The 26,948-nt window shown below is 39.5% G+C and overlaps 1 protein-coding gene across 11 annotated transcripts in view; it reads left to right on the top strand.

The window, feature by feature from the left end:
* The window catches only part of slmapa (sarcolemma associated protein a), a 44,330-nt gene continuing 17,382 nt past the window's right edge, over positions 1–26,948 (top strand). For 10 of the 11 annotated variants that reach the window (XM_026307005.1, XM_033325225.1, XM_026307006.1 and 7 more), the window contains exons 1-9: positions 1–1,728; positions 13,294–13,441; positions 14,186–14,258; positions 23,494–23,530; positions 25,233–25,295; positions 25,516–25,611; positions 26,179–26,250; positions 26,343–26,483; positions 26,592–26,729. In XM_026307005.1, the coding sequence (XP_026162790.1) occupies positions 1,531–1,728; positions 13,294–13,441; positions 14,186–14,258; positions 23,494–23,530; positions 25,233–25,295; positions 25,516–25,611; positions 26,179–26,250; positions 26,343–26,483; positions 26,592–26,729 (966 nt within the window). In that variant the 5' untranslated portion in view covers positions 1–1,530. Of the gene's footprint in view, positions 1,729–13,293; positions 13,442–14,185; positions 14,259–17,156; positions 17,352–23,493; positions 23,531–25,232; positions 25,296–25,515; positions 25,612–26,178; positions 26,251–26,342; positions 26,484–26,591; positions 26,730–26,948 lie in introns of those variants that run through there. The other variant, XM_026307008.2, reaches the window with a different exon arrangement.

The raw sequence follows: 26,948 nt of genomic DNA, 5'->3' as shown, positions 1-26,948 counted from the left end.
ACAGTATGGCGACCGGGACTTGCGGAGGAGGACAACTTCTTCCAGATTCCTTCCAGAAAACTGTAGGAAGGCGACTACTGTAACTCAAATCCACCACGGAAAACACGAGTAGGACTTGGACAGACGACGGCGGCACAACTTGTGGCCCGTACAGAGATTTTCACTGGAAGATAATCGGGTTGATGTGATGCGTGAGGACCCGCAGTCAAGAAACTCCCCAGATTTTTCCGCGTCCGTTTCTGCCTTGACTGTCAGTTAGCCGGTTAGCTGCACTAGCTCAGCCCCTTGATGCTAACACTCGCTTACAGAGCTCCGTAGCAGCCAAAAAAGGGCTAGCTTGCTGCTTTTATCTGTTCCGGAAGACAGTGATGGCAGTTCGCCTCCTTTCGGTAAGCGAACTGGTTGAGAAGGGTGGGGAGAAAACATTTGAGTGCCTGAATGATAAGTTTGTCAACACTCATTAGCCTAGCCTAGCTCACTGGTACAGCGCCAGAAAACGTTGGCCGCGAGTTAGCTATTCGCCTGTATGCTAGCGAGCTAGCCAATTAGCATTTAGTTGCACAAGAAGACCTGCTAATCCCCAGTTTATCCCGACTGGGTGTTTTGAAGCCTCTGCTGCAACCAGCTCAGACGCAGAGTGGGGACTTAATTGGCCGTTAATGCTTCATAACTCAGGGGTGTCTCAGTCTTGCTAGGTGTCGTTAGCGACCCTATAGGTGCTCGCTGCTGGGAGCGATAACGTTAGGTAGCTAGCTAAGGTTCCCTGTATCAGGGCAGCAAGGTCACTCAGATTATGACAGGCTCTAAATAACGAAGAAAACACAGTACTAGACGCCAAACGTACGTAAACCCGATTGGTGTGTTGCACATTGGGGTGTGTGCCTGTTGTTAGCTTGCTGCAAGACAAGACTTAACGAACCACAGATAGAAAGTGCGCTATGATTGTGTTAACTATTCACAACAGACAATATATATAACTTATAGTTTCCTGGGCTGATAAGACGTTAGCTCGGTCGTGACAACTATTTACTTGAGCTGTTACTATCTTCGGGGACTGAGGATCAGGTCTGGTGGGTGACTGACTGACTGCTTCAATGCTGGAATAGTTTGATGGACGTGGGAGGCTGTCAGTGCTATACTCAGTCATGTATGTCTTGACACATGGCACCCTGGTCTGTACATAGTGCCTGCTGTCACATATAAGTGTAGTTATGTAGCTTTGGTGGGCAGGTGGTGAAAGGAATGTCTAGTCTATTTTATACCTGCTTGTTTGTTTTTTATTTTCATTTTTTTCAAGCACAGGAGAGTCTTGTTGAAACAAAGTGGGAAAGTAGTGCAGCCCGGGCTGTGTATGGTGGACAATGTTTATTAGTTAGTGCCTAGAAGCTCAAAGGACTAACAGTTCTGCCTACATATAGGCCACAGATATTGTAGACCATTCACTGGGGACTGCAACAGAAACCTGTCACTCTGGATCAAGAAAACCTGTCCCTCGTGTCTGGTTGGAGTAATACTCTCAAGCCAAAATCAATGCCTTCAGCGTTAGCCGTGTTCGCCTGCCGACCCAACTCACACCCATTCCAGGAGAGGCATGTGTACCTGGATGAGCCAGTCAAGATCGGCAGGTCGGTGGCTCGGTGTCGCCCAGCCCAGAACAATGCCACCTTTGACTGTAAGGTGTTGTCCAGGAATCATGCCCTGGTTTGGTTCGACCACAAGACCGGCAAGGTAAGAAAAGATAATGATACTAATAATTTCATTACTGTTTTTTTTCCCCACAGGAGTGGTTGAAGTCTGCGTATACTGTCTAAGTGTGTTTTGTCTTTTGATTAAAAAGTCGTAACTGATTACTTCAGACTTATCTGAAATTGTTCAGCAGGCAAACTTCTACAATGGCCTCAGAGGCTGCAACTTAACATAAGCCTGCTTGAAAATTAATCTTGGTCATATTTAAATTAGCAGTTCTTTCACACATAACACACATATATGTGCATGTTGAGAGACTCTGGAGTGTTGCCTCCTGTAGATATTTCTAATACTGCTTGGAGGGGAAGGTAATGCATAATCCCATTGAGCACAGGAAATGTTCCCAAGACTCAAGGGACTATGGGTAGAAAGACACAGATGTTCTTCCTCAAGTTAGAAAAGCTGAAAAAGAGCAGTACACATTTAAGTCTGAATCAGTTTTGAATTTAAGTTCCACCCTCAGCCAAAAAGATCTATCATGGTAGAAGACTACGTACCAAATCCTTGTCCAATTAACAAGCTACCCATGAGTCATACGGCAGTTATGGGCAAACTGTGGCTGTATTTGTGCAGTTTCCACTCATTTAAGTTTGAACCCAAATGAATTTAACAAATACTTCGTAAACATGCCAAAAGTAAACTGTGACTTTCCCATACCTGGAGCTCTTTAAAACCTGATTAGGTTATGATCCTGGCTCTTGTTTTCTGTTTCCACTCTAAGAAGTGTGAGGGTTAAGGTGTATGTTATGAATTATGATCTGTAATAAAATCAGTTTGTGTTGTCTGTCTGGGATTTTTTTGCAAATTTTAAACACAATGATCCAACGTAAGCACTATTGTAAATATATATATTTTTTAACAGTAATTGAGTTACTGTTTCTTTTTTTTTTCCTGTACCCTGATTCATAACCAGTTAACTATTACCAGTAACTTTAAAACAAAGTAGGGTTATTGGGATCACCAAATCTTACATTTTATATGCATTGTGTTTAAATCGCATTAAAATAAAGCATAAACAGAGAAAAAAAAGCTGAAAATCACATATGAGAAGCTGGAATCAACTAATGGTCAACTTTTCTACTTCATAAATGACTCATGGAGTGTGAGAATAATTGTTTTTGCCAGACAGCTAATTATTTTCACCTTAGTGCCTTAGTGTGTTGCCTTATTTTACATTTTATCTTGTGAAGTGTGTAATTTCTGTCATCAGGAAAGGTGAGTGTTGAAGACAAATGTGCTCTTGTTCTTATAGTTTATTAACGTAAACAAAGAGAACAGTGAATATTTTGTCAGAAAACTGTTGCATAAGTCATTTTCCAGGCAGGAGTTAAACTTAAAAAAAATCAATGCAATCAATGCTTGAATCCATTGAATAAAGTCCTTAGACTAGTCCAGGAGTAGAATTAATCCCTGTCTGGTAAACCAACCTGTTGTTATTTTTTTAAATCCACAAGTTTGAGATCTGAAGCACACAGATCAGATCTGTGTGTCGTAGCATCTGTTGTTACTTCTGCATTAGTGTGTCTGTAGTTTCTCTGTGGAACAGGTTGAACAAGCTGAGACAGCCATGGGATTACCCAGCTATGTGGCATGCAGGGACTTTGAAAGTGTGTGTGTGTGTGTGTGTGTGTGTGTGTGTGTGTGTGTGTGTGTGTGTGTGTGTGTGTGTGTGTGTGTGTGTGTGTGTGTGTGTGTGCGCGCGCGCGTGTGTGCGCGCGCACACACACAGCATAAGCTATTTATAACGACACCAGTGGCGTCATCCTTTCCTCTCTTCAGGGATAAATGGACACACAGATGGATTGTCTAACATTCACACACCACTATGTACAGGTTTCTGACACTTACCTATATGCTATATTGAAATGAATTGAGCAGGATCAATTGCTGTTTTTGGAGCATTTCTCAAGTCAAGGGTTGGTCAGTATGGGTTTGCTTAATGTAGTGTCATAATGCTTCCGTCTACCTTTGCTGTTGCAGGATGATCTGCTGTTTGTTGCTTTCTTTGCTAGTTGTGAGTAGATTCTTTTTAAAAATTAAATTAAGTACTCGGACATGCAGGGGTTTTTGTAGTGCATGCTGTCATTTTTAAGAAATGCTCGACTGATACAGGCTGATGTACAGTTAATATTGGCTTATTTCAGGTAAGTTGGTCTTAATGTATACAAAATGATACATATGACAGAAGATGTGCAGTACAAAAATACCTCATTTATATAAGTTTTAAAATTTTTTGAGATTTCCAATTTAATTTCAGGTTAAGTTTACTGTAGAGATTACTGTACAGTTACTGTTTTTACTGTCTTTGATTAAAATGTATAAATCATCTCTAAATGTCCTGCCACATATATCTCAAGTTGGAAAATTTAGTATTTGCCTTTTGAAGCCAATGCTGAGTATGGATTTTTTTATATCTATATTTCATTATCACAGCATTACATGTACATAAAAATATCTGTAGTTTGTGCTTGATGTGCAATGTAGACACAAGGGTCAGTGCATGCAAATAATGCACAAATACAAAATAGAAAATACACATTAAATATTTCGAATATGGAGTCGATCATTAAAGTGCAGTGGCCTCGTATTCTCTCTTTTTTTGCCAACACGCAGACACGTTTACACACAGACACACACAGGAATTAAGCACATAGTCCTGGCTTGCCCAACCAGCATCTCATAACCGTAGGTTCCTCTTGCTGTAAGAACATTGTCACATGAGTCTGCAGTTTTAGTGTGTTTCTGTACTTTCACTTTGCTCTTGAATCATGCTCAGTTTGATGCAGGTGCATTGTTCTGCATTGTGACTGTGAATGTGAATGTGTTGATTGGAATGCCACTGGGAAGAAGAACAGGGTAAAGTGTCAATAAAAACTGTAGTAAAATACTATATGCAGTGACACTCTTTCCCTCTGATGGCTTCTGTGCTCAGCAGTCTCCTCCTCCCTTCTTGTCCTTTTAGATTAGTGTGCAGTGGAGAGAAACAGGTGTGATTGGTCACATCCTGTGATTGATGAACTGGTCAATCGACTCACTGATTCAGCAGATTGCTTTATTATTAATGTTGTTCTGTCCATCAGAGCAGGGTGAACTTGTACTGTAAGTCTGTGACTTATCTAAAACATTAGGTTTTACAATTAATGCAACACGTCCCCTCCTCAGACTCTGCTGGAAGAATCACATCATCATTTCTTTTATGTTTGGGCACTTGTATTGTTGTGCAGGCAGACTGAAATGTGATTAAGGATTGATATGTACTGCGGCTGCTCTTATCGTGGCTTCCTCCTGCTACCGTTGCCTTGACACTGACTACTGTGAATGAAGGACGAACTGACAGACAGGAGCACAACTGGTGGGATGAATATTTGAAGGGGTCTTAGAAAGAATAATGAAGTGTATGCCTAATAAAGCGGTAGCTGTCGTGGTAGGGTCAAATCTGACCCAGCTGCTTCTACAGCCCAACACTGGTCCTGGAGCCTCAGTTTGCAAAGCACTGTGCTAGAGGCCAGGCCACAGTCTAACCAGAAGTCCAGGCAGACAGTCTCAGAAATAAAGAGACTACAGAAACCACATGTCAAGCCCAGCTGAAGTTTGTTTACATTCCTTGAAAACACACTATCTGTAACCAAAGTGTTGCAAATGTTTTCTGTGGGTTTAGGAATAGTCTACAACAAATATTTGGTTAACTCTTGCTAAAAGCTGCAGTTTAGGGATCTTTCTGAGCTTTTTAATGATAAATATTTAAATGTTCTGTTTGTCAAAATTATTTGTTGTGAAAGAAGTGTCTTTTGCCTTCAGTGCCGTAACAGCAATATAATATTCGGGCCTTTTTACACCTTTTGGTTTTGACATGTAACTGTGTGAATGTCATTAGTAAAGGCTGCATTCCATATAGATTTACCAGTTCCATGGCCAAGTGGTTGTGCATAAGGGTTCCCTCACATGACCCAGTAAGACACTAGGTGGAACTGGTTTATTATTGTTAGACCTGTTCATAATCAGTCAGTATTTTGCTGTGAAAACAGTCCCACTGTGTTAAAGCTTGGAGAATTTTGTAAGTTACCACATTGACAAGCTTCCAATGAAGCATGCTTAGACTTGAGTCAGGACACTAGTGTATGTGTCATTAAGTCTTTAAACAAATCCGCCTGTCAGTAAGCAACTCACAAACCACCAACCAGCCTGTCAATCAGTCAGTAGTGTGCTCAGGCAGATACATAACAGATTACACCAGATTTAGGACTCACAGTGGAGATCTCTGTAATACAGCAGCCATTCAGCTTGTCATTCATCCATCCAGTGTGTGTACACTGTTCCTCAACATATGCCATCTGACTAGTTGAGAGCAGGTTTATCCTTCTGGAAGGCATAGCTCGAAAATGTCAGAGATGTTTAACATTTAAAGGTAAGGTTTAAAAGGTAAATAGAATATCAGTTCATTAGAGCTGCTAGTCAAATTCAGGTTGTGAAGTACGTGGGTGCTCAAAATGTGTAATCAAGCAGGTTTGCACATGCTAATTTGAGGGTGAAATGCTGAATTGCCTGGCTTCCTGCTATTTTCATAGCTAGTGAGTATACAGACTACTGCATCTCTGCTCCTGTGTTGTAGTTAAATTTGTTTTCTCTTGTTCTGCATATTTCCCACCTGGCAGGCTACATGTGAGTAATGCAGTACCTTACGTCAGGATCTGCAGCATTTCTGCAGGCCAGTGTCATGTTTGATCAGCTCTCTGAGGAGGATTTAGACTTGAAGTGAAAAGAATGCAGGGGAAACCCAGACTGTAATTGTAATATGAATAAATGATTTAAAAGCCTTATCAGCTTAAAGCCCCACAGTTTAAACAGGTGTAAATACCAGTCAGCAAGTAGAAACCTGTCCTGGGTTTCACTTTGAAAATACCCCTCTAACCAGCTAGGGAAGAAATATTTTGGTGTTTTCAGTACTTCAGTATGAAGTTTTGTTTTTATTTATTTATTTGTCGCTCTTCTTTCTTGCATGTGCTTTTGTCTATAGCAAGTTAGATATTTATTTATTTATTTTTTGATTTTGGTAAAATTGAACTGGCTTACAATTATAATATCACAATGTGTATCAAATGCCACATCAAAGTGACTGAAGATTTGTGAGCATTTAAATGGAGATGGCATGAAGTCATACCATGTAATTTAGGATTAGGCTGTGTTGATTTAAGTACTATCAGTTTTGGGTGTTACAATATGCTCACAGCAGTAGTTACTTTTACTGGACATACAGGTCACATCATGTGTTCGTGCTAGGTGACTGATGTTATTTTTAGTTTAGTTGTTAGGTTATCAAGACACATACTCCCAATGGTTCACGAGTCATTAGATCGCTGCAGGCCTCAGGTGGGGATAAATGAACTTGACAATGGAAAACAAATTCTTCATTCCTTATACCTTTAGTGTTACAGCCCAACCGTGAATGGCCCCAAACAGTCAGTACCAATGAGCATAAATGTATGGAACATGAATGGAGAAGCTTGGAGATTCTTGACTTGAACGGCAGTTTCTGTAGCTATCAGACTTGTGCGTTTCCATCATTTTGGCAGTGACCTAGTCCTAGAGTCTCTGGGTCTTGCTTATATGAAAACACTAAAAGTTAAAATAGAAATTTATTTGGAAAATAATGCTGGGCGATGTGGTTGGGGGGAATGGGCATGCTGCGCTAATTGTTGTTGGACTTTAAATGTCTGAAATTTTGGCTATTATATAAATTATTGGCTATATGTACTTTCTGTCAAAACAATGACAGAATGAGTTTCAAGAGCAAAGTTATATTACAAGTGGGTGGTAACAGTGAATGTGCTAAACTTGTACCTTTCTACTCAGCCTTATTCCTGCTGTGTGATTGGCTGGAAGGCCTCGCCATGTCGAATAAAAAGTGGATGACTCTTATCATCGAGATTGACCCTTATTGAAATGCAACATAAAATTTGATATTTGGCACGGCCTATTTGGAAAATACATGGCCATCCTAAGCTGCTGCTGCAAAGTCATCTTCACTGACACCACCTTAGTGCAAGAGTGCTAAGATCACTGTAAGACAGAGACCACATTCAGAATGTGGAAACAGCCTGTTCATAAGTTAACTGAGGCAGGATTTTAATCCAGTATCATCCACCAGCCTCTGTGTTGGCACAGCAGGATAGTTGGTTGGGAGAAAGACAACTAGAGAGCTGGTGGGCAGCAGTGCTGACAGCAGAGTAGAGCTTTTGTGTGGTATCAGTATTCCACAGCATGGTAATGGTCACCGTCTGAATACCAACACAGCATAGGAATGCTGGTACACAGACAAGACACAGCTCTGTAATCTGTGTGTGTGCGTGCGTGCGTGCGTGCGCGTCCGCGTGCGTGTCCACACAGGACTAAGACACTGCTGGCAGGAAAGGCACCCTGGCAGGCTTTGCTCTGCATGTGTGACCGAAATACTGCATCCAGATACTGCAGCGGGGCACCATGATGGAGAATTAAGTGGCATTTCTACTGAGGGATGCCCCCTGGTCTGCATGTTTGTCGAATGGATAATGTCAAAACTCAGCCAAAGCTTTCCTGTTAGGGGGTGTCTGTGTTTGACAATTTCTGTAACTTCCCAACAACTGGTTTTACGATAGTCACATTCATATCACGCTGTGGCTGTCCAGCTTTGCAGAGGTGAGGTTGGAGCCAGGTGTTTTTCTTCTTTTGCTCTTCGTTTATTTATTTTTTCCTCAATTATTTGTAGCATTTTTCATATAAGCAACGCAGCACTAAACTATGTTTCTACCTGGAGAGAAAATGTCTTATCTTAGAAGTGACCAGGTCCAGTACAAACTTTTTGAGGGTTGAGTTAATATGAAGCATAAAACATATGTTAAAGTGAAACCATTTTAGGGGCTTCATGTTGAGATTCTTATCCATCACAGATTCCATCAAGGAGGCATTTGAGTCATTTTTCAGTATGACAGTGAGCCCAAACATACAGAGAGAACTATGTTCATAAATAAGAACACAGAGTTGTATCAGAGCTTCAGTCTGGGATCATAAGAAGGGACAGTCATGCCAAACATCGAAAGTTGTATGATGTTAAAAATCATATATATAAAAATTATGGCATTGTTTGTGAAAGCATCCTCATTGTACGTTTAGCGCTGAAAATATTTGCAGAGTACTGAAAATTTTGTACCATTTAACATTTATACAGTGGGTTCAGAAAATAGATTAAATTCATGTTTTCTCTCATCAATCTACAATTTCAGATTTTTTTTTCTGCAATTTTAGGTATAAACGGATATGCAGAATACATGTGCACTAATAGATACCTTTCAAGGAAGCACACAGACTGCTGCAGGAATATACTCACCTGCTGACTAATAAAACCCCTTTTTTTTTGGTTTGCCAGAAGCAGCAAACTGCCTCTTTTGGAATTGGTGGCACGAGTCCAAGCTTCAGTCTGCTGGCTCTGTGCACAGACACACACTGGGATCAACAAACTCTCCTGCTTTGCTTCCATCTACAGCCTCTCTGACATACACTGTAACATGTAAATGTTCGGCCAGTTTTACATTTCAGCATCAGGTTTGAAAATCAAACCACATTGATCCTGATTAAAAATCACAATGACACTGCTTAACAACATGTTGTGCTGAGCAGTCTCTCACTGGCATGTTGCATTTAACTTGTCTTTCAATTCTTGTGCTTACTTGGCTCTTATAGATGTTACCAAATACCATGTGACCTCAGCAACACTGTTTAAATTAGTTCCAGCAAATTGGTGTTTAAATTAGAGGTGTTATATTGAAAAGTCCTGGAAAGGGAAAACTTATTTTCTGCATTGAAGACTGAGCAGACATGTACATTTAGTTCAGTAGTGTGTTGCAGAAGGGGATATGGTTATCTACTTTGACTCTTTATTGCTGTGTTTTCTTATGTTTGACATAGCTTCTTTGCTCCCTGGTTTTCTGTGGGCAATTAGAGTTCAGGGAATATGTTCATGAGGCCTCTTAGAGTAAGAAATCTGTCCTGACTGGCCCGAGATTCTCTAACAGCTGTTTGATTCTGCTTCAAGCAAAAGTATTTTATCATCTTTCCTAACCAAGGAGAATGTCCTATCTCTGTATGTAGGATATGAAGTAAGTAGGGCTGTTCTGACCTGTTTGGACTTCCAGCAGTTGGCAGATAATTGGACAAAAGATTGTATATGTTTGAGTTGTAGAAATTCAAGTTGAAGATACTAATTCCTACTCCTCAGAGATACAGATGGGATAAAAGGATAGATTCACTTTTTTCATTGTTTTTTTTTTTTTTCAATTATGTATTTAAACAATAAGTACATGCCTCTATGTGCATTTAAGCAGTTTTAGGTTGCTGTTTCTCCTGTTAGTACATTAAAAGAACCTTTACTAATATGCTTCCAAAATAAATGAAATTAAAATTCCTACTTGCTGGAGAAATACTGTTATGTCCCCCATCTTCAAACTTTCATTCTGACTCCTACTAGTGATTCTTAGAGACTGGATAAATATGGGCCCTGAGATTATCTGTCAGCAGACTGCCTCTGTTTATTAATACATCCGTGTGTAGTGTCTGACCAAAACTGGTGTCATGTGTCAACCTGCTGACTGGTAAACTTACTGGTGAAGTGGTTGTGTCTTTTTGGCTGCCAGCTGATGGTTTGCGCTGGTTTTGGCAACTGAGGGCAAATTAAAACACAAACACAATCACATGGCATTCGTTTAGTTGACACTAATAGCGAGAGAGAGAGAGAGAGAGAGAGAGAGGGGATAAATGGATGCAGTGTTTCCCCGAGAAATGTTCTCAGTGGGTGGAAGTGGTGCAGGAATGCTGGTGGTGATTGGTTCTAAAGTGTGTGATATTGTGTGGATTGGAAAATTTATTCTTTTAGTGGTTTTGACTGTGAACATTCTTGTACTACAGAGTCTGTAACAGCACCGAAACACACCACACTAACAGAACTTTTAAATAAATCCATGTTGCTCTGTGAGGACAGTGTAATGTAAACCGCATCTTGGTTTTCACACAGTCCTGAAAGCAATAGAAGCCAACAGTTGTCTAGACAGTAGGAAAATTGTGCTTGTTGTTGCATAATTGTTAATGGAGATGGAGATTAATCACTAATGGCTGAAGTAGAGAAACGTTGGGATGAGCAAAGAGGCAGAAGCAGATTGTTTGGAGAGCGCAAAAGAGAAACAGCAGTGGACCGAGAGATCGTTAAATATGTGTAGAGCTGGAACATTTAGTTGATTAATTGATCATCAGAAAACAAAAACAGAATTTATTGCTCATCATTGTCTTCATATCCTTGAGGTTTAGAGTGTTGGTCAAATAAAGCAAGAGGTTTCAGCATTGCATCTGTTCCACTGTGTTATATATATCAATGTGTTTTTTTTTTGTTTGTTTTGTTTTTTTCTTTAAGAGCTGCTGAGTGATCTATGTGCAATCACTGACACTAAGCTAGCTGCTGTACTGTGAAACTGTAGGGCTGCCTGCCTGTTAAACCGGAGTGTCTTGTTTTCTGTTTGGACATGTGCTAGCCTAAATACAAACGATGCAATCTCTGGGTGTGGGGATTTGTAGTTTAAAGACGTCTTCGTCAAAGCTGACACCTGAACAATGGAAGTAAAAATACATTTCTTCTGTGAAACTGATGAAGTAATACAAGTATGTTTTTATTCAACAAATGTCTGATGCTTCAAAGGAATGAGGTGTAAAAGACAGATGACATTGTCTACTTTCCCTGGACTGAGCTCAAACCAGTCGTCCTCTGCTCACAGATTGATGATGCTATGTGTTTCCTCTGTATGTGTGTGTGTTTGTGTGTGAGAGAGAACCATATGTGACGCATGGTCTGTGGTGTGTGTTTGAGTGTGTGGTGTTGCTGGGTGAAAAGCTCTATAGTTAGGTCCCTCCCTCCCTGTCTCCAAGTTACCATGGGGACAGGAGGTAACGGACTGTGCGTGTGTGCGTGCGTGTGAGTGTGAGGGTATAGCAATGAAGCTTTTCGTGGCACAGAGGAGTCGGATAAATGGCGAAATCCACCTCTCATTCTCTGCAACTCTCTTTCTCTCCCTGTCTCTTTTTGCATTTTTCTCCCACAGTCCCTCCTTCCTCTCTTCTCTGTTCCGTCTCTCTCTCTGGTAGTTCGACAATGGTTTTAAGTGATGACGAAGAGCTGAAAACTGATGAATGAAACTCCTGGAACAAGAGACAGGCCTCAGGCATCCAGATCAGATGTGTGTGTGTGTGTGTGTGTGTGTGTGTGTGTGTGTGTGTGTGTGTGTGTGTGTGTGTTCCATCCTTGTTGGTTTATATATGTCCTTTTTGCCTAATATGTGTGCATGTTCTGTTTTTTTTTTGTCTGAGTACTCCATTTGTTTGTGTATGCTCACTTCCCTTTGTGAATTACATAATATTGTTACTCCTGCGTGTGTGCATGTGTTTTCTGAATCATATGTGAATTAATCAAAGTTATAGAAGTGATTCTTGATGTTGTGGATGTGAATGAGTTTAAGTGCATTTTAATGATATTAAATATTGCTTTATTATTAGTATTATTAGATGTCTCTGCAACATGGTGCCACAATATAGTCTCAGGATTAAATGAACAGCTTGTCACAGCACAGCCACTGATGGGAGGAGTTAATAGTAAATTAGGTATAAATGCATCAAAAATGATCAACAAATCCAAATAAATGGTTTTATGTATTGTAGACTATATTAGTATCAATATAAAATTATCAGGAAGTCGTCCTAGGCTGTAATGATTAAAGTTGCCTTTAACTCTCTGAATGGCGCTTCAAGTCAGTCTGTCCACTAGCGAGCTTTGGTCAGAATCTGTCAAATTGGGCAGTTATTTGTCCTAAAAAGATTTACCATTTTTGAACCATTCGAACATCTACTTTTTTCAAGATGTGCCCTCAGGCTGCTAGTGGTGGAGTGGAGTCGTGTCCGTCACGTAGTGCATTCAGTGCAGTAAAGTCAAGTAAATTAAGATGGTCAACCTGGTAATCATTATACCTGCTATCTGTCATTACTGTGAGCATTCTGTTGAGAATTTTGCTCCAGTACAGCCACTGGCATTGCTGTAGGCATGTACACAAAATGGTTTCCCTGGGAGTTTCAGATTGTGAGTGCATCTAGCCAGTTCATCTGTATACAGCTGGTTGCATTACATCCCTGTAATATATTAAGACAGGATCAGCAGACAGTATTATTATTGTGTGTATCATATCTTTTCTGCCACCTGATTGACATTCTGTCCATGTCAGCCCTTTGCTGCATCACATGGTATAAATGCTACTATGATGTTGAGAGTTTAAAAATGATTATTGACCACTGTGAAATTTCATTGTGTACTGCCATCCTGTGTCATATTTTCTTTTCCCTGTGTCAATGTCCTTAGTGATTTTAACTTGACTCTGCTATATCAAAGTGTATAATCACCTGTAATGTAATGTATAATGATCCTTTTGTGGTGTTGTTTTATTTATGTCTTCACATTTCTCACCTGGTCCTTCGTTTGTGTGTCAGTTCTACCTGCAGGACACTAAAAGCAGCAACGGGACGTTCATCAATAGCCAGAGGTTGAGTCGCGGCTCAGAGGAGAGTCCGCCCTGCGAGGTCCTCTCTGGAGACATCATTCAGTTTGGTGTTGACGTCACTGAGAACACACGCAAAGGTACCTGCACATACATACAGAACAGAATTATACACAGGAACATATTAAAATTGTAGTTACTGTAATGTATACCAACAAGGTTTGCTCAATTTGTTTTATGCTGGGGGAAATCAAAGAATGGTTATGGCCTCTAATACGTGCATACATACGCTCTGAAATAATTACACTTGTCTTACCCTGAAGTATACCTTAGGGTTAGGTCATGGTCTGCATACTGTACCCATATATAGTGCAGAGGAGATATTAAGGTCAAATTTTCAGCTCCACTAACAATCTATACAGTGTGCATTTGCCCTGCATTGGACCTCATTCTTGAGACTATTTACGATTTCAGGTTAATCTCTGAACATTACAGTTATTGTAGTCTACTGTTCCAAGGGCAATGCTGATAAACTACAGAATTACATTCAATCATATTATCATCCCCACAACATGACAGCAGTTTGGAACAGAATTGGCTTAAACTGTGAACAGTACTGTAGTTCAAAACATTGAAGTGCAGTCTGCACTAGTTTTAACCAGCATCACTGTGTCAGTCCTAAATAAGTGAGAGTGGCTGTAATGTAATGTTTGAGCTTTTGTTTTCTTAGCTGCTGGATGATTGTGTTGTTCAAGGCTGTATGTTCAGTCATGATAGATGACTTTATCGCAGAACTTCGTCAGTAGCAGTCTGAAATGTGTCCAAATGTGGATTTGAGTGCGGTTGAGTTCATTAATATGAAGGTTACCTGTTTATATTTTCAGTCACCCATGGCTGCATTGTATCAACAATCAAACTCTTCCTACCTGATGGGATGGAGGCACGCCGACGAAGCGAGTGAGTGTTCTCAATGGTTAACGCTGAGCCAAACTCTACATGTTATTATAACATTATCATCGGATAGAATAAACCTGTATGGTTCCAGTAGTTCTCTGGTTGCTGAAAATCAGCATCCAAGGCACACCTTTATACAGATCCATGCAAAATAGTCTTATTTTTATTTACTTGTAAATGACAACATTATTAACTTAATCGTTTAAGAATTCATTTCAGACTTCAAAGCAGCAACACACCCATTTAAACATGACAAGTCACAGCATTACAGTTTAATGGAACTGAAAAGAGGAAGAGATGACAGAATTTGGCAAAAATATGTGGCTGTCACAAAATCCCACGGCACACCTGGACCTGCTCCACAGCACACCATTTAGGAACCACTTCTGTATGATGCTGTCATTGACTCTGCTATGTACACACACACACACACACACACACACACACACACACACACACACACAGCAATTTTCTGCTTGTGTAGTGTGTCATTGATGAGGACAGCCATTCTGTTGGCAATCTGTGAGTTGAAGTGTGTGTGTTCATTTCTGTGGTAACACTATTATTGGTATTGGTCAAGTGGTCATTTGATGTTTACACTGACTCATGCTGAGGTTTGGAGAATGAAGGCTTTTCTGTTCACAAATTACAGCACGAAACAGAAATGTGTGTGTACAGTTTAATGGGCCAGAGCAGACCAGCAGCTAACCCAGCATGGAGCTTCCTTCTGTACTGGGAGTCTGTGTGTTTGTAACTGGCTACTGTAGAACACCATGTGGAATGTGTTTGTGTGATGTCATGGCAGGATGCCACAGTGGGCAGTGCCATCTGCTGCCCTGCTCTCCATCTTTGGGTCTGGAAAATGCAGATGAGTATCTGGCCTTCATGTATACAGATTGAAAAAAACCTCCTGGGTCTGCGCTACTCAGGATGTCTGTGTTGACAACTGAAACTTGATCTTGATTTAGAAGTTTGAAAAACAAATCTAGTCACCTGAGTGTAATTGTGTAGAAGTTCATTCTGTAAACAAGTTGTTTAGTAGAGCAAAAAGTTGTTTGAAGTTGAGCGAGTTGAGTGGAACGACCTTCAGCTATCTCCCTTTTGAAATTTACCCAAGTTTGGTTTTGCTTGAGGCAAAAATACTTTTCTGTTTGATTTTCAGTAATCTGAATTCATGTCTTTCTGTGATTGCAGATGCACACAAGTGGTGTAATAATTTTGGGTGCTAATTTTTAAAAGATTAAAGACATCTCAGTCTGCATCTAATCATTGCAGCACAGTGCTGGTTAAAAATGACCAATAATTAACCTGAAACGTTTGTGCAGTTTACAGATGTGTGCTTCTCAGACTGACACAACATAACTAGCAAGTGAAAACACCTGCATACATGTAACTGATGTTTCACAGATGTGAGGATATTACTGTCCTAAATTTACTTGTTTAGTTTAATAGAAATAAAATCATAGAATTAAAATAGCTATTGTCTGTTGACCATTCCCCAAACATAAACATGTCCAGTAAGAGAGTATGCTGAGGAGGTTACATTATCTTAGACTTCTGTACCAGTACCACCCTGTATCACAAATGCACATGTTAAAATTGCATTCTTCAACATTTCAGATTTTACTAAATGGACATTTTTCATTAATTAAGGACAGCTCTTCTTGTTGTATTTAAGGCTGTGGAGCTCTGTCTCTAATTAGGTACACCCAGAGAGACAGAGATGTGATGCTAAGTCAGACACGTTTATTAATAGCTGAAGAATGTTTCTGCTCTCCAGGGTTGGCATCACTCTGCGTGTGTGCGGGTGTGCGGGTGTGTGTGAGGGGGTGGGGGTGGTGGTGGTTGTGTGGTGTGAGAAACACCTGTATTATAGAGAAGACAGAAATGTGTGATTTTAGTTCAGTCATTGTCTTTGCTCACTTCTGTTGGTGTAAACCAGAAAACTCACAGGGATAGAATTAGTAAGCAGCACTTTCTGAAGTGTTACTGTTTTTTAGCTTGTAGAGGGCTCTTCATTTCCAGAAAAAGAAAGCATGGATGCACTGTGTTTTAAATAGCTGCAGTGTGAGCTTCCTGTAGCTACTCCCATTAGACCTTATGTGGAATAGTCACCGACAGATTAAAAAAAATGTAGCGTGAACACACCCACACTATTCTGTTATCCTCTAATGCAAAACACCTGCTGTGACATCATTGATTTGGGAGTGGCGAGAAAAGTTTGTACAGCAAACAGCAGTTTTTTTTTTTTTTATCTCTGATTCAATGTGAAGTCATTCTTTCACATTATTGTTCATGTGCTGACATGCAGAAAGGAGAACAACACAAAAATCTAATTCACAACTTAGAGAAAGCTGTAAGCTGAAGCCTAAAATATGGCTAAATGGTAAAAAAATGATTCTGAAAAAGCAACATTGCATCTTTAAAGCACTGTAGGTGTAATCACCATTGTTTATCTCCAGCCATTGTTTTGTTCATGGCAGTAGTTCTCTCTATTTGCCTTATCAATCTGTTATCTCCTGCTGTATTTCCTTAAAACACCCACACATTCGTGGTCAGGCGGTTAGTGAGGATGTTCATTTTCAGAACAACTGCTTCCTTGTTGGATCAGCAGAGGTTTTGGATGTCAGCTTGTAAATTGATGGACTGAGTAAAAAAAATAAAAAATAACACTGCTCTCTCCATGTTGCCAGGTTGTTGGTTATTTAGAGGACCTTTAGTTTCTCCCAGACCATAAAGGTAGTGAAGAATCATAGCTGTAGCAGACGGGAGTTGGTTTCTTTACAGCCAGTGCCAGGAGGGGTGGAGCTACAGTAACTTGCACAAGTTAAAGGAATAAAATCAGCTGTTTTGCTCAGAGGAGGGGAGGAGCAAAGAGTAGAAAGAAAGAAAGTTTGTTATGTGATGACTTCATTTGTGCTGTGGAAAAGGAGAGGTGTCAGCTGCTCTGTCTGAAACTAGGAGAGAAAATGAAGCAAGAAGGAAGGGTTCGTTTTCTCACAGGAGTAGCTGAGTCCAGCTGAGACAGAGGCCGAACGGTGAACCTTGTCTTGTGATAAATCACCAGCTGACGCACACAGGAAGAAGACCTCACAGGTAACATCTGTACTGCCTAGAATGGTGACCATGATTTTTAGACTCACATGGTCACGATCAGGCTGTGACATGCTGCTGATTATTTATCGAGCTTTAGAGCTAAATACTATTATGACATAAAATGTGTGTAACATCACAGTATGAATCTATCAATTGAGCTCTGAGCCATTTACATCCTTCATTAAATGAAGCTGGAAGTGTGAACACAGAGCCGATTTCTTGTGGTTTGCTTGGATGACTGTTGGGTTTGTTATTATTCTATATGCAGGTAATAACATGAGTGACCACACCTGAAGCAACAGATCTGTGAAAAGCATCTTTTACTCTTTAAATGTTAATTACTGCTTTAAAAACAGGCCCATCTTTCTATATAAACAAGTAAGCAAGTTCTCCAGGACCAGAACCTGATCTGGCACCGTTCATTGTTTTTTTTTTTTTTTTGTTTTGTTTTGTTTTGTTTTGTTTTGTTTTTTCCAGCCCACTTCTGAAAATCCAGATATATTCAGTTGACAGTGATATGAAGCTTAGAAAAGCTACAAATGGGCAGTTTTCCTTAATAATTGATTAAAATAATGTGTTAGCATGTTTTAGCTTATTTGACAAAAGATACTTTAGCGATGTGTTAAAAATCCTTCAGAAGCGAGAAACAGAAACAGTTTGATCCAAGAATAATTAGAGAAGAAAATAAATCTGGTGAGGTATTTGATGCCATCTTAGTTGTTTTTTTTTTTTTTTGTTAGCCTGTGCAGCTTCGTGCATCCCCCATGGCAGGTCGGAGTTGTGGTGTGACTGTAAAACCTATTTAGTGTTAGAAGTATTTGAGCACAGTGCAGATGGAGACTCTTGCCAGTGTTTCCATCGTTGATCTCTGCTGGACCGTGTGCAGATCACCCTCTGCTGGATCTGATGTGGATGACAAACTCCTTTGGACCGGCTGTCCTGTGTGTGCGTGTAGGTTTACTCAATGTTCTTGTGAGCCATAGTTTGGAAAGCTGTGAATTTAGGTCATGTTATGCTGTAGACCTACCATCTTTATATTATGTGTTATTTTGGCCTGAACATTAGTGCTTTGCTTGATGTAGTTTTCACGACATCCTGAACCACCTCACCTGTTGTTTGCTGAATCTGTCTTTGTCTCAAACCAAAGCTACATGAAATGTGAGAAATGCCTGTGGCAAAACTTAGACCAGTCACATTGTGACATCCACAGAACCATGTTGCTCCCATGGCTAAAAATGAGCTGCCCTATTTTTGCCAGTGATGGCAACAATTCCAGTTTTTTAAATACAGTGGAAATGCAAGTGAAACCTGGCAACTAAATTTTATGATTTCATATTTTTTGAATCTCCATGGTACAGGCAGTTAAGTTCCTACAGTGGAAAAGGGCGATTTCATATGCTGGCAAAAAAAACCGAACAAAAGACAAACCTAATCAAATGGTTAAGGGGGGCATCCCACTGTGATGATGCTGTTTGAACTATAAAACTGCTGCTGTCGCTAGTGATATGTAAAACAACATAATGCCCAGTAATTGCTGCTGTTATGAAAATTAAAGTGTAACAGAGTGAATGTAGCAGAAACAGTTTGTTAAAATTACACAGTTGGATGGAGCCATTAAGAACAACAGGGTCCTTCTTGAGCTGGGCTTCACATATGAAACCATTAGGTAGGAACTTGGGCCTCGTGTTTGATTCAGATACAGTTTTTATCAAACAAATAAACTTTGTTATATAATCAGCTTTTTATTAACTGAGGCTTTTAAGGCAGGCCCAAATCTTTTTTTATCATTTGCTGATTTGGAAACAACTATTCCTGCTTTTGATTTCCAGACCCAACCACTGGAATGCCTTGTAATACAGAATACGTCAGGCTTCATGAGCTTGTTTGCAAACTGTCCAAAATACAGCAGCCTGTCTCATACCAATATGCCTAAATTTAACCATATGACACCTATTCTGATCAACCTCCATTGGCTACTAGTTTGTTTTAGAATTAATTTTGAGTTATTAACCCTTGTTTTTAAAGCACTAAATGGCCTGGCACCCGCTTTCCTGTCCGTGATGTTGAACTGGCATTCTTCAGGGAGGAGCCTGAGGTCTTCCAACCAGTTTTTATTAGAAATACCCAGGTTGAGATCTAAACAGTGGGGTGATTGGGCTTTCACTACAGCCAACCCAAAGCTCTGGAATGATCTTCTGTTATCCATCAGATTTAATACACAGCTGTCAGTTTTTAAAACCCTTCTAAAAATGTTTTTTTTTTTTCATGAGCCTTTAATACAGTTTAGAGTTTATTTCAATGTCTGTTATGATATTGTCTTCACTTATGTCTGTATATTTTAAAGGATTCTGTTGTGTTTTATTTTATTTTCTGTACAGCACTTTGGTTGACATGCTGTAGTTTTTGAAGTGTTGTATTGATTAATTGATGATCCATTGGTGGTATTGAGAGTACATTTAGTATTCCTGTTTACCAGTTGGAAAACAGGTGAAAGGGCCACTGAAAGTGTAATTGAGATGGCAAAATGTCTAATCTATAATAAAATATCTTAATATTTGTAATTTTAAGTTACAACCTTCTAATTACATCATGTAGTTATGATTGTTGTAACATTTATTAGCTTTCAAACAACAATCATTTTGAATGGTCTGTTACCACACCTTACATAGTGAAATACACTTTAGGAGGATTGCAGTATTTCCTGGAGGACACTTGTACATGGTATTCTTCAGGAGTGTCAGGTGACAGACGGCAGAGCTCAATGTAACTCAGCTCTGTTATGAAAACATTTATTTCAGCACAATGAAATCAGGATCAAACAGAGTTTTTTCTTTTACTGTGATGTTCTGTGAAAGTGGTTTGTCAGACTGAGTTAGAGCAGCAGCAGAAACCCTGATCTCTGCAGAGAACCTGCACTGCTGGAAATGAATGTCCAACAGCCCCTTTAAATTATTGGCTTATCTCTTCAAGCATCTTATATCCAATTCACTTACCTACACTTTGGCCTTGAGTATAAACCTGCAATCATTAACGAAAGTACTCTTCCAGGCCCACACTTTTATTTAGTCTGCCTGTCTGGCTTTTTAGATTAATTACTGCCTGGATTTAGTACTAGCAAACAGTTTTTCTTTTCACATACTTTGCATTTAGATGAGTTGACATGGTCTTAGTGTTGGTCTCTATTCTACTGTTCAAGTACAAACATTTTTTCAATTCTGAACACTATTAGGTTCTATCGACTATTTGCCAATCACCATGTTTTATGTAAACTCTTTCTGAGGTAACTACCAGTTATTCTCATAATAATGATTTACTAAATGTGATTGCATAACTAACACTTAAGGAATGTCTTTGTTGGTACAGACTGTAAGATTATGTAAATTAAGTCTAACAGTCTAAGTTACCAGACAATCCTTTAACTGTGGGAATGTTTTATATCTTTTTAAAGAAATGTGTGTTTCAATAGTACAGTAGTACAAGTAAGAAGGTTCCAAGTTTGAATCCTGTTCAAACCTGGGTTCTTTCTGTGTAGAGTTGGCATGTTCTCTGGTTTTTTCAGGTTTCCTTCCACAGTCCAAAACATTTGATGCTGATGTCTCGGAAGTTCTTATGTCCAACCAACATTATGTTGTTTACATATGAGAAAAAATACCTTGCAGTTCATTTGTAAAGCTGGAATGTTTGAAATTACAGTTTTTTTTTGGTTAAAAAATGACTTAAACAATTAGCCAACAGTAGTTGGCCGTTACATACATTAGCAATCTACTTTCGTCACTTAGTTCAAATAGTTAGTGTAAATATTTTCTGACCTATATCAGCCCATTTTAGTCTGGTGGTTTTTCTAATGCATGATAAGAAAGAGTAAGTTGAGCTTCAAAAAGCAGATTGGGGAGAGTTGAAGCAGTTTAAAGTGTACAATCTTGGAAGCTCAGCAGACTCCTGTCTCCTGTGTGATCTTTATGTGTATTTTAGGAAATGCCTTCATATGAATACATGCAGCGGGTATGTACTGAGAGATGGCTGTGTTATCTAAAGCTGTTGTAGGAGCTGCTGCAGTCTCCACCTCTCCTGCTGGTTGGTAGTTACACATTAACAGTCAGCTTACATTTCCCCCCAGGTCAAGTTTATCTTCATTCCTGAGCTACAACTGTTTCCAGGTGAATTCTGGACTATCTTCATCTCCTTTAAAACAAACCTGCGTGACCTTGTGTTTTCTAAAATTGAGTACTTTGGGTTTTAACCACTTTAACAAGGTGGTTGCTTTCCCCTCTGTGTGAGTAAGATCTGGTGGTGGTTTACTGCAATGTAAACAAAACGATCACCACAATTTTTTATTTTTGTTTTTAAATTCTGATACATTAAATCAGGCCATTCAGCTTTTTAAATCCCCATACATGGCATCACACTGAACATGTTACACAAGTGTCACATTGTGACTCTACTAATACACATGGTTTGAATGAAATGAAGACAACCTGAATCATATTTGTTAGATCAGCCAAACACCTGACTTGTGGTACAACACAGTAGATTAAAAATATGGCACATTGGGAAACCATCTCTCTTTTTAATGTTTTGTCAATTCTTTGACAAAGAGTCCTGCTGTCTTGTACATCTTGGTTAATCTTTAAGCACATAATCCAAAATCAGTTGTAAATTTGTTAGCCATTAATAAATCCGTCACTCATTGTACTTGACATATTAACAAACCTAAACCACTTGTTTTTGTAAATCCCATTTTAAAAACCAGGAAAAGAATTTGTGTTGTGGATATGTTTTATACAATCACTTTTTGAGCACATACAGTACATCTGAGATAAAATGTCCCAAAATCATCTTCATAATGTGGCTGTTCTTTTATCTGTGCTAACAAAGAAGTGATGGCTGACAGTTTTTTTTTTTAACCTCTCACTTAAAATTCATTCAAATACCTTTGAAATTGCGTTTCTGCAACATGAGACAAGAAACATGACAATTGTCGTGAGCAACGGTGTGTTAAAAATATATTCTCAAGTATTTTATTCGAAAAGAAAAAGACATTTGAAGCCATTACCTTCAGGGCAGTAGATTATTTTTGATAATTTTTGTTTAATATACTAAATAATAAACCGAGGAAATAATCGGCAGTTGATCAGTAATGATGATCAGTAGTTGAAGCTCTCGCTGTCAGAAACTTAACAGGACCATCAGATTAAGGTTAAGTCATGTCCTTTTCTGGATGGAAATGGATGATTACCAGGGGCTCAGTAGTCTTTCTTTTTCAAGTTCCTGTTACCTAGCACATATTGGTTATGTAAACCTGCACTTGGTCTCTGTACTGTTGTGCGGCCCACCTTCCAATGAACATAGCAGCAGCTCCTGTCGCTGCTCATGATTGAATCCCGATTGGTTGGTACAGCACTGTTGTGATTGGTTAGTAAGCTGCCTAAAACTAGGTGGTGTATGAATTATTTTCAAAGTGACTGTCTTCACTCTGCCTTTGTAAAAACTGAGCTCATGCTGCTCTGTATGAACTGTCAGATCCCTTTGACTTTCAATGCACTTTAAGGAATCCCTGCCCAGTGTAATGATTTCCTGGCTATGTTTGATTTTCAGTCACTTTCACACAACCACCACAGCACAATGACTTAACACATAACCACTGCAGTGAGTGTCTGCTGTACTGACCCTTTGCCCTGAAGCCTGTTGCTCTCTATGCCTGGACTGCATTTCTTTTGAAATTAGCAGTTTGTCAAAATGGCAATAACAAGTAATGCAATGCTAAAGGTAAAATGCACTTTGGTCATGCTCATAATTTGGTTTTCTTGTGACTATGAACATTTTTCTGACTTTACCGTTCAATACTTTGTGTGTGTCACTATGAGCAAATTAAAGTAAAAGAATCTCCTTGCGGCTGTAATTGAACACAAATAGATCCTCAGATATTTAAGTCCTCAAAGCAACATGGAGGTCAAGGTTTGTTGTTGTGCAGATGACTTTGATGTCCTCATGTGATTTTTGTTTCACGACGAGGTGAATAACGGCCATCACAAGACCTTCAAGAACAATTTTTCATTTCTTCTGTCACCGTGGTTACCCCATGTGACTTCACTCCCTGTGTTTCCATGGTGACTAACTGTTTTCTTCTCTCTTTCTATTCCAGTGTTATCCAGGCTCCTTTACCACTACCTGTAGACAAGGTAAGAACCAAAATTGTTGTTCGTCACTGCCTCAGATTTCCATGTATGGCTGCTCCTTAGTAGCAGTGCTGTGTTTGTGTCTGTTAATTCTCAGTTACAACACACACTTAGTCTTTGCATGCACGCGCGCGCGCGCACACACACACACACACACACACACACACACACACACACACACACACACAGAGCCAAATAGTCAGCTGATTGAGGAATGCCATATTGCTGCCAGTTTGTGCTGCTGCACTACAGAAATCGTTCACGTGCATCCGAGGGCAGCGTTTTGTTTTCCCACCATTCACTCTGAGTGCTTTGTGCCTTTAGGTGTCTTCAAAGCATTTATGTTAAAACAAACACTGGCCCATTTGTTTGGTTTTCTTTTCAGAGCTTAATCTGAATTCTGATAATACAGGAAAGGGAACATCATGCTCTCTGTAGTTTTAAGACTTTTTGGAGAATAGGTCTGGATTTTAAACCTCACAATTTTTTGGAGAGCACAGAGAGTTTCAGATTTAGATTTCTTTAACTTTTTTTTTGACAGAAATCTTACCTTCTTGTGTTTAGACAACATTTAAAATTTTTAAAATTTTAATAAAGGATATTCACCCCAATAACCACTAACTCAATGAAAACAGGCCATTTTTATCCATTTAACAGTGAAGAATTTGGGATTCTGGTGAGGTTTATCCTGATGTGTTGTGCACATTGCTGCAGTTAGTTAGCTTGACTAGTTTATAATGTGGCTGATGCTCTTGTTGCTTGGGAAACTCCTACTTGGCAGAAAGAGTGTTATAGTAGTTAATTAGCAACCTTGGTGCCCATAATACAGAAAACTGTCTTTGGCTGCATCACTCACAACATAATGAAAACTGTCAAAAACGAAACATGACTTCATAATTTGAAGATGCTGTTAAACATATGAAAATATTAAGCAAGTATATTAAAACAGTTGTAACTCAAGCTCTGCTTCATGACATTGTCCGAGCTAGAGCACTAAATTCATTGGGAAGCAGTGTGATTCACTCCAGAAAAAGCTAGTTGACCTTAAGTTGACTTTAAGTTATGTCAACCTCATATAGATTGATAAATTGACCAGGCTGGTGTTTTGGCTGATAACTGCTTTTTGCAGATGTCAGATGTAGGTAAGAGGTAGTTTATAGCATGTGGTAGGTGGAAAAGAATTTATTGGCCTCTATATTGTTATTGTAATTTTAATTCTCCTGATATTGATCTGAAAATCCTGTTTGTCATGCTATAGCTGTCTTTCGTCAAAAACTGACTTGTGCTACTACACAGTGAGTTGAGCCAGTCAACATGAAGGTGAACACTTTTAAACCAGTATAACTCACACTGGGTTACATTTTCCTGTGCCACATTATATCGGTATCTCAAGTTAACCCCACAGTGCATAAACCAGCTGTGCTCTAACACATGGATTTTTATATTGTTGTACAACACAGTGTCAGGCTAATTGATAAAGGCTGGATACGATTGCCTCGCCCTGTTCTGTGTGTCCCTCCAACAGTAAAAACAACAGGGCCTCAGTATGACCTGTCTGAGGAATTTTGACTGGCGCTAGTGTGTGTGTGTGTGTGTGTGTGTGCGCGCTTTTGACCTCTTTACATTTTCATCTGCTTGTCTTCAATTGAACAGAAGGCACCTGCCAATATGTTACTACGGTATGGTGTATATGTCTGTTTTGTAGGTTGCAGCCAACACTCCCAGTATGTATTCTCAGGAACTGTTCCAGCTGTCCCAGTATCTACAGGTATTACACTGACACCTTCTGATCATTTTTGGGGAACTACACAAAAAATACTAAGTAAATCTAAATCAGTCAGACATAAGAGTTGCTATTTCATAAGGCAACACATTTTTATCTTACATAGCAGATTATAAGCAGCAAGATTACAATTATTTATTCTTAATTGATTTATTGGGTACCCACCTTTCTTCTTCTTTTCCCTGATCCTCGTCTCTCTCTTCAGGAGGCCTTACACCGCGAACAGATGTTGGAGCAGAAGTTGGCTACTCTGCAGCGTCTGTTAGCCACCACTCAGGAGGCCTCAGAGAGCAGCTGGCAGGTAATTCTTGCACGTTTTTTGATCCACATCAGATTCGTCGTTTTTGTGGTTGTTTGGTGCCAAATTCAAACTGGAAATCAAAATATGATTAATTGCACAGCCCTACTCAGTTTGTTTACTGTTGAAATGGCATATGTACATTACTGTCTGACTGAATACATGTAGTGTATGATCGATATACTCTGAAGTGTGATTTTGCCAGTTTTTAGCATTATATTACATATCACATAACTGCCCGTGTAAAGGTAACCCTTATGATCAGTATTCTGCTCTGCTGTGATTATGTCATATAGAAATGACTGTCTTACTGCTAATAAGCTCATAATCAAATTGTGAATAGATATTTTGTTTACACTGATAAAAGTGTATGTAGAGCAAACAAATATGCCTCAGGTCAGTGCAAGTCTCTCGGTCAAGATAACTAAACTGTCACTTAATATATTCACTGTTATTTTGCCCAACATTACGAAGTCTGCATCAAAGGTGTCCCCATCATTCCCTTTTATCTTCTGTGATATGAAGAGAAATGTTCCACACTGTTGTAAGGTGGGTGTGTCTCCCCTCCAGGCTCTGATCGATGAGGACCGTCTACTCTCCAGACTGGAGGTGATGGGCAGTCAGCTACAGGCTTACTCTAAGGTAACACACACACTTTAAATAGCTCTGTCAGTCAGAATTGAAGTGTAAAAGCCTGCAATAAGTGGGTCAAATCTGTGGCTCCACTCTCACAGTCGCAGACAGAGGAAGGGATTCGCAAGGAGCTCCTGGCTCTTCAGGAGGACAAACACAACTATGAGACAACAGCAAAGGAGTCTCTGAGGAGAGTCCTGCAGGAGAAGATCGAAGTGGTCAGGAAGCTGTCAGAGGTGGAGGTAGGGTATATATACATTCTGTACACCACATCATTGTCTGTCAACTACAGTTGGCATTTTGAGGTGTGGTGTGAAACTAAAATGTCTTTTGTATCTCCTCTCCTGCAGCGCTCGCTCAGTAACACAGAAGATGAATGCACACACCTAAAGGAGATGTCTGAGAGGAGCCAGGAGGAGCTGAGGGAACTTGCTAACAAATACAATGCTGCTGTCAATGAGATCAAAGAGCTCACAGACAAAATAAAGGTACCTGCGCGGAGATTTCGAAAGTTATTCTAATTAGATAAGATTTAGCTTAGACTTCTCTGGAATTGGTCTGATTTTACAAAATCAGCAGTTTCATATGAATAGATATGAAATTCACACATTCAACCAGATGTTTTTTGTTTTTTTTTTTCTTCCCTTTCCCCCCCTTTCCTGCCTCTACCATCAATATGTCATTTTATTCCTCCACCCATATATCTT

Source organism: Mastacembelus armatus, chromosome 5 (assembly GCF_900324485.2).
Source record: "Mastacembelus armatus chromosome 5, fMasArm1.2, whole genome shotgun sequence".
Taxonomy (NCBI): Eukaryota; Metazoa; Chordata; class Actinopteri; order Synbranchiformes; family Mastacembelidae; genus Mastacembelus; species Mastacembelus armatus.
Note: the sequence above shows the minus strand (reverse complement) of the source record. Positions and strands in the feature narration are given on the sequence as shown.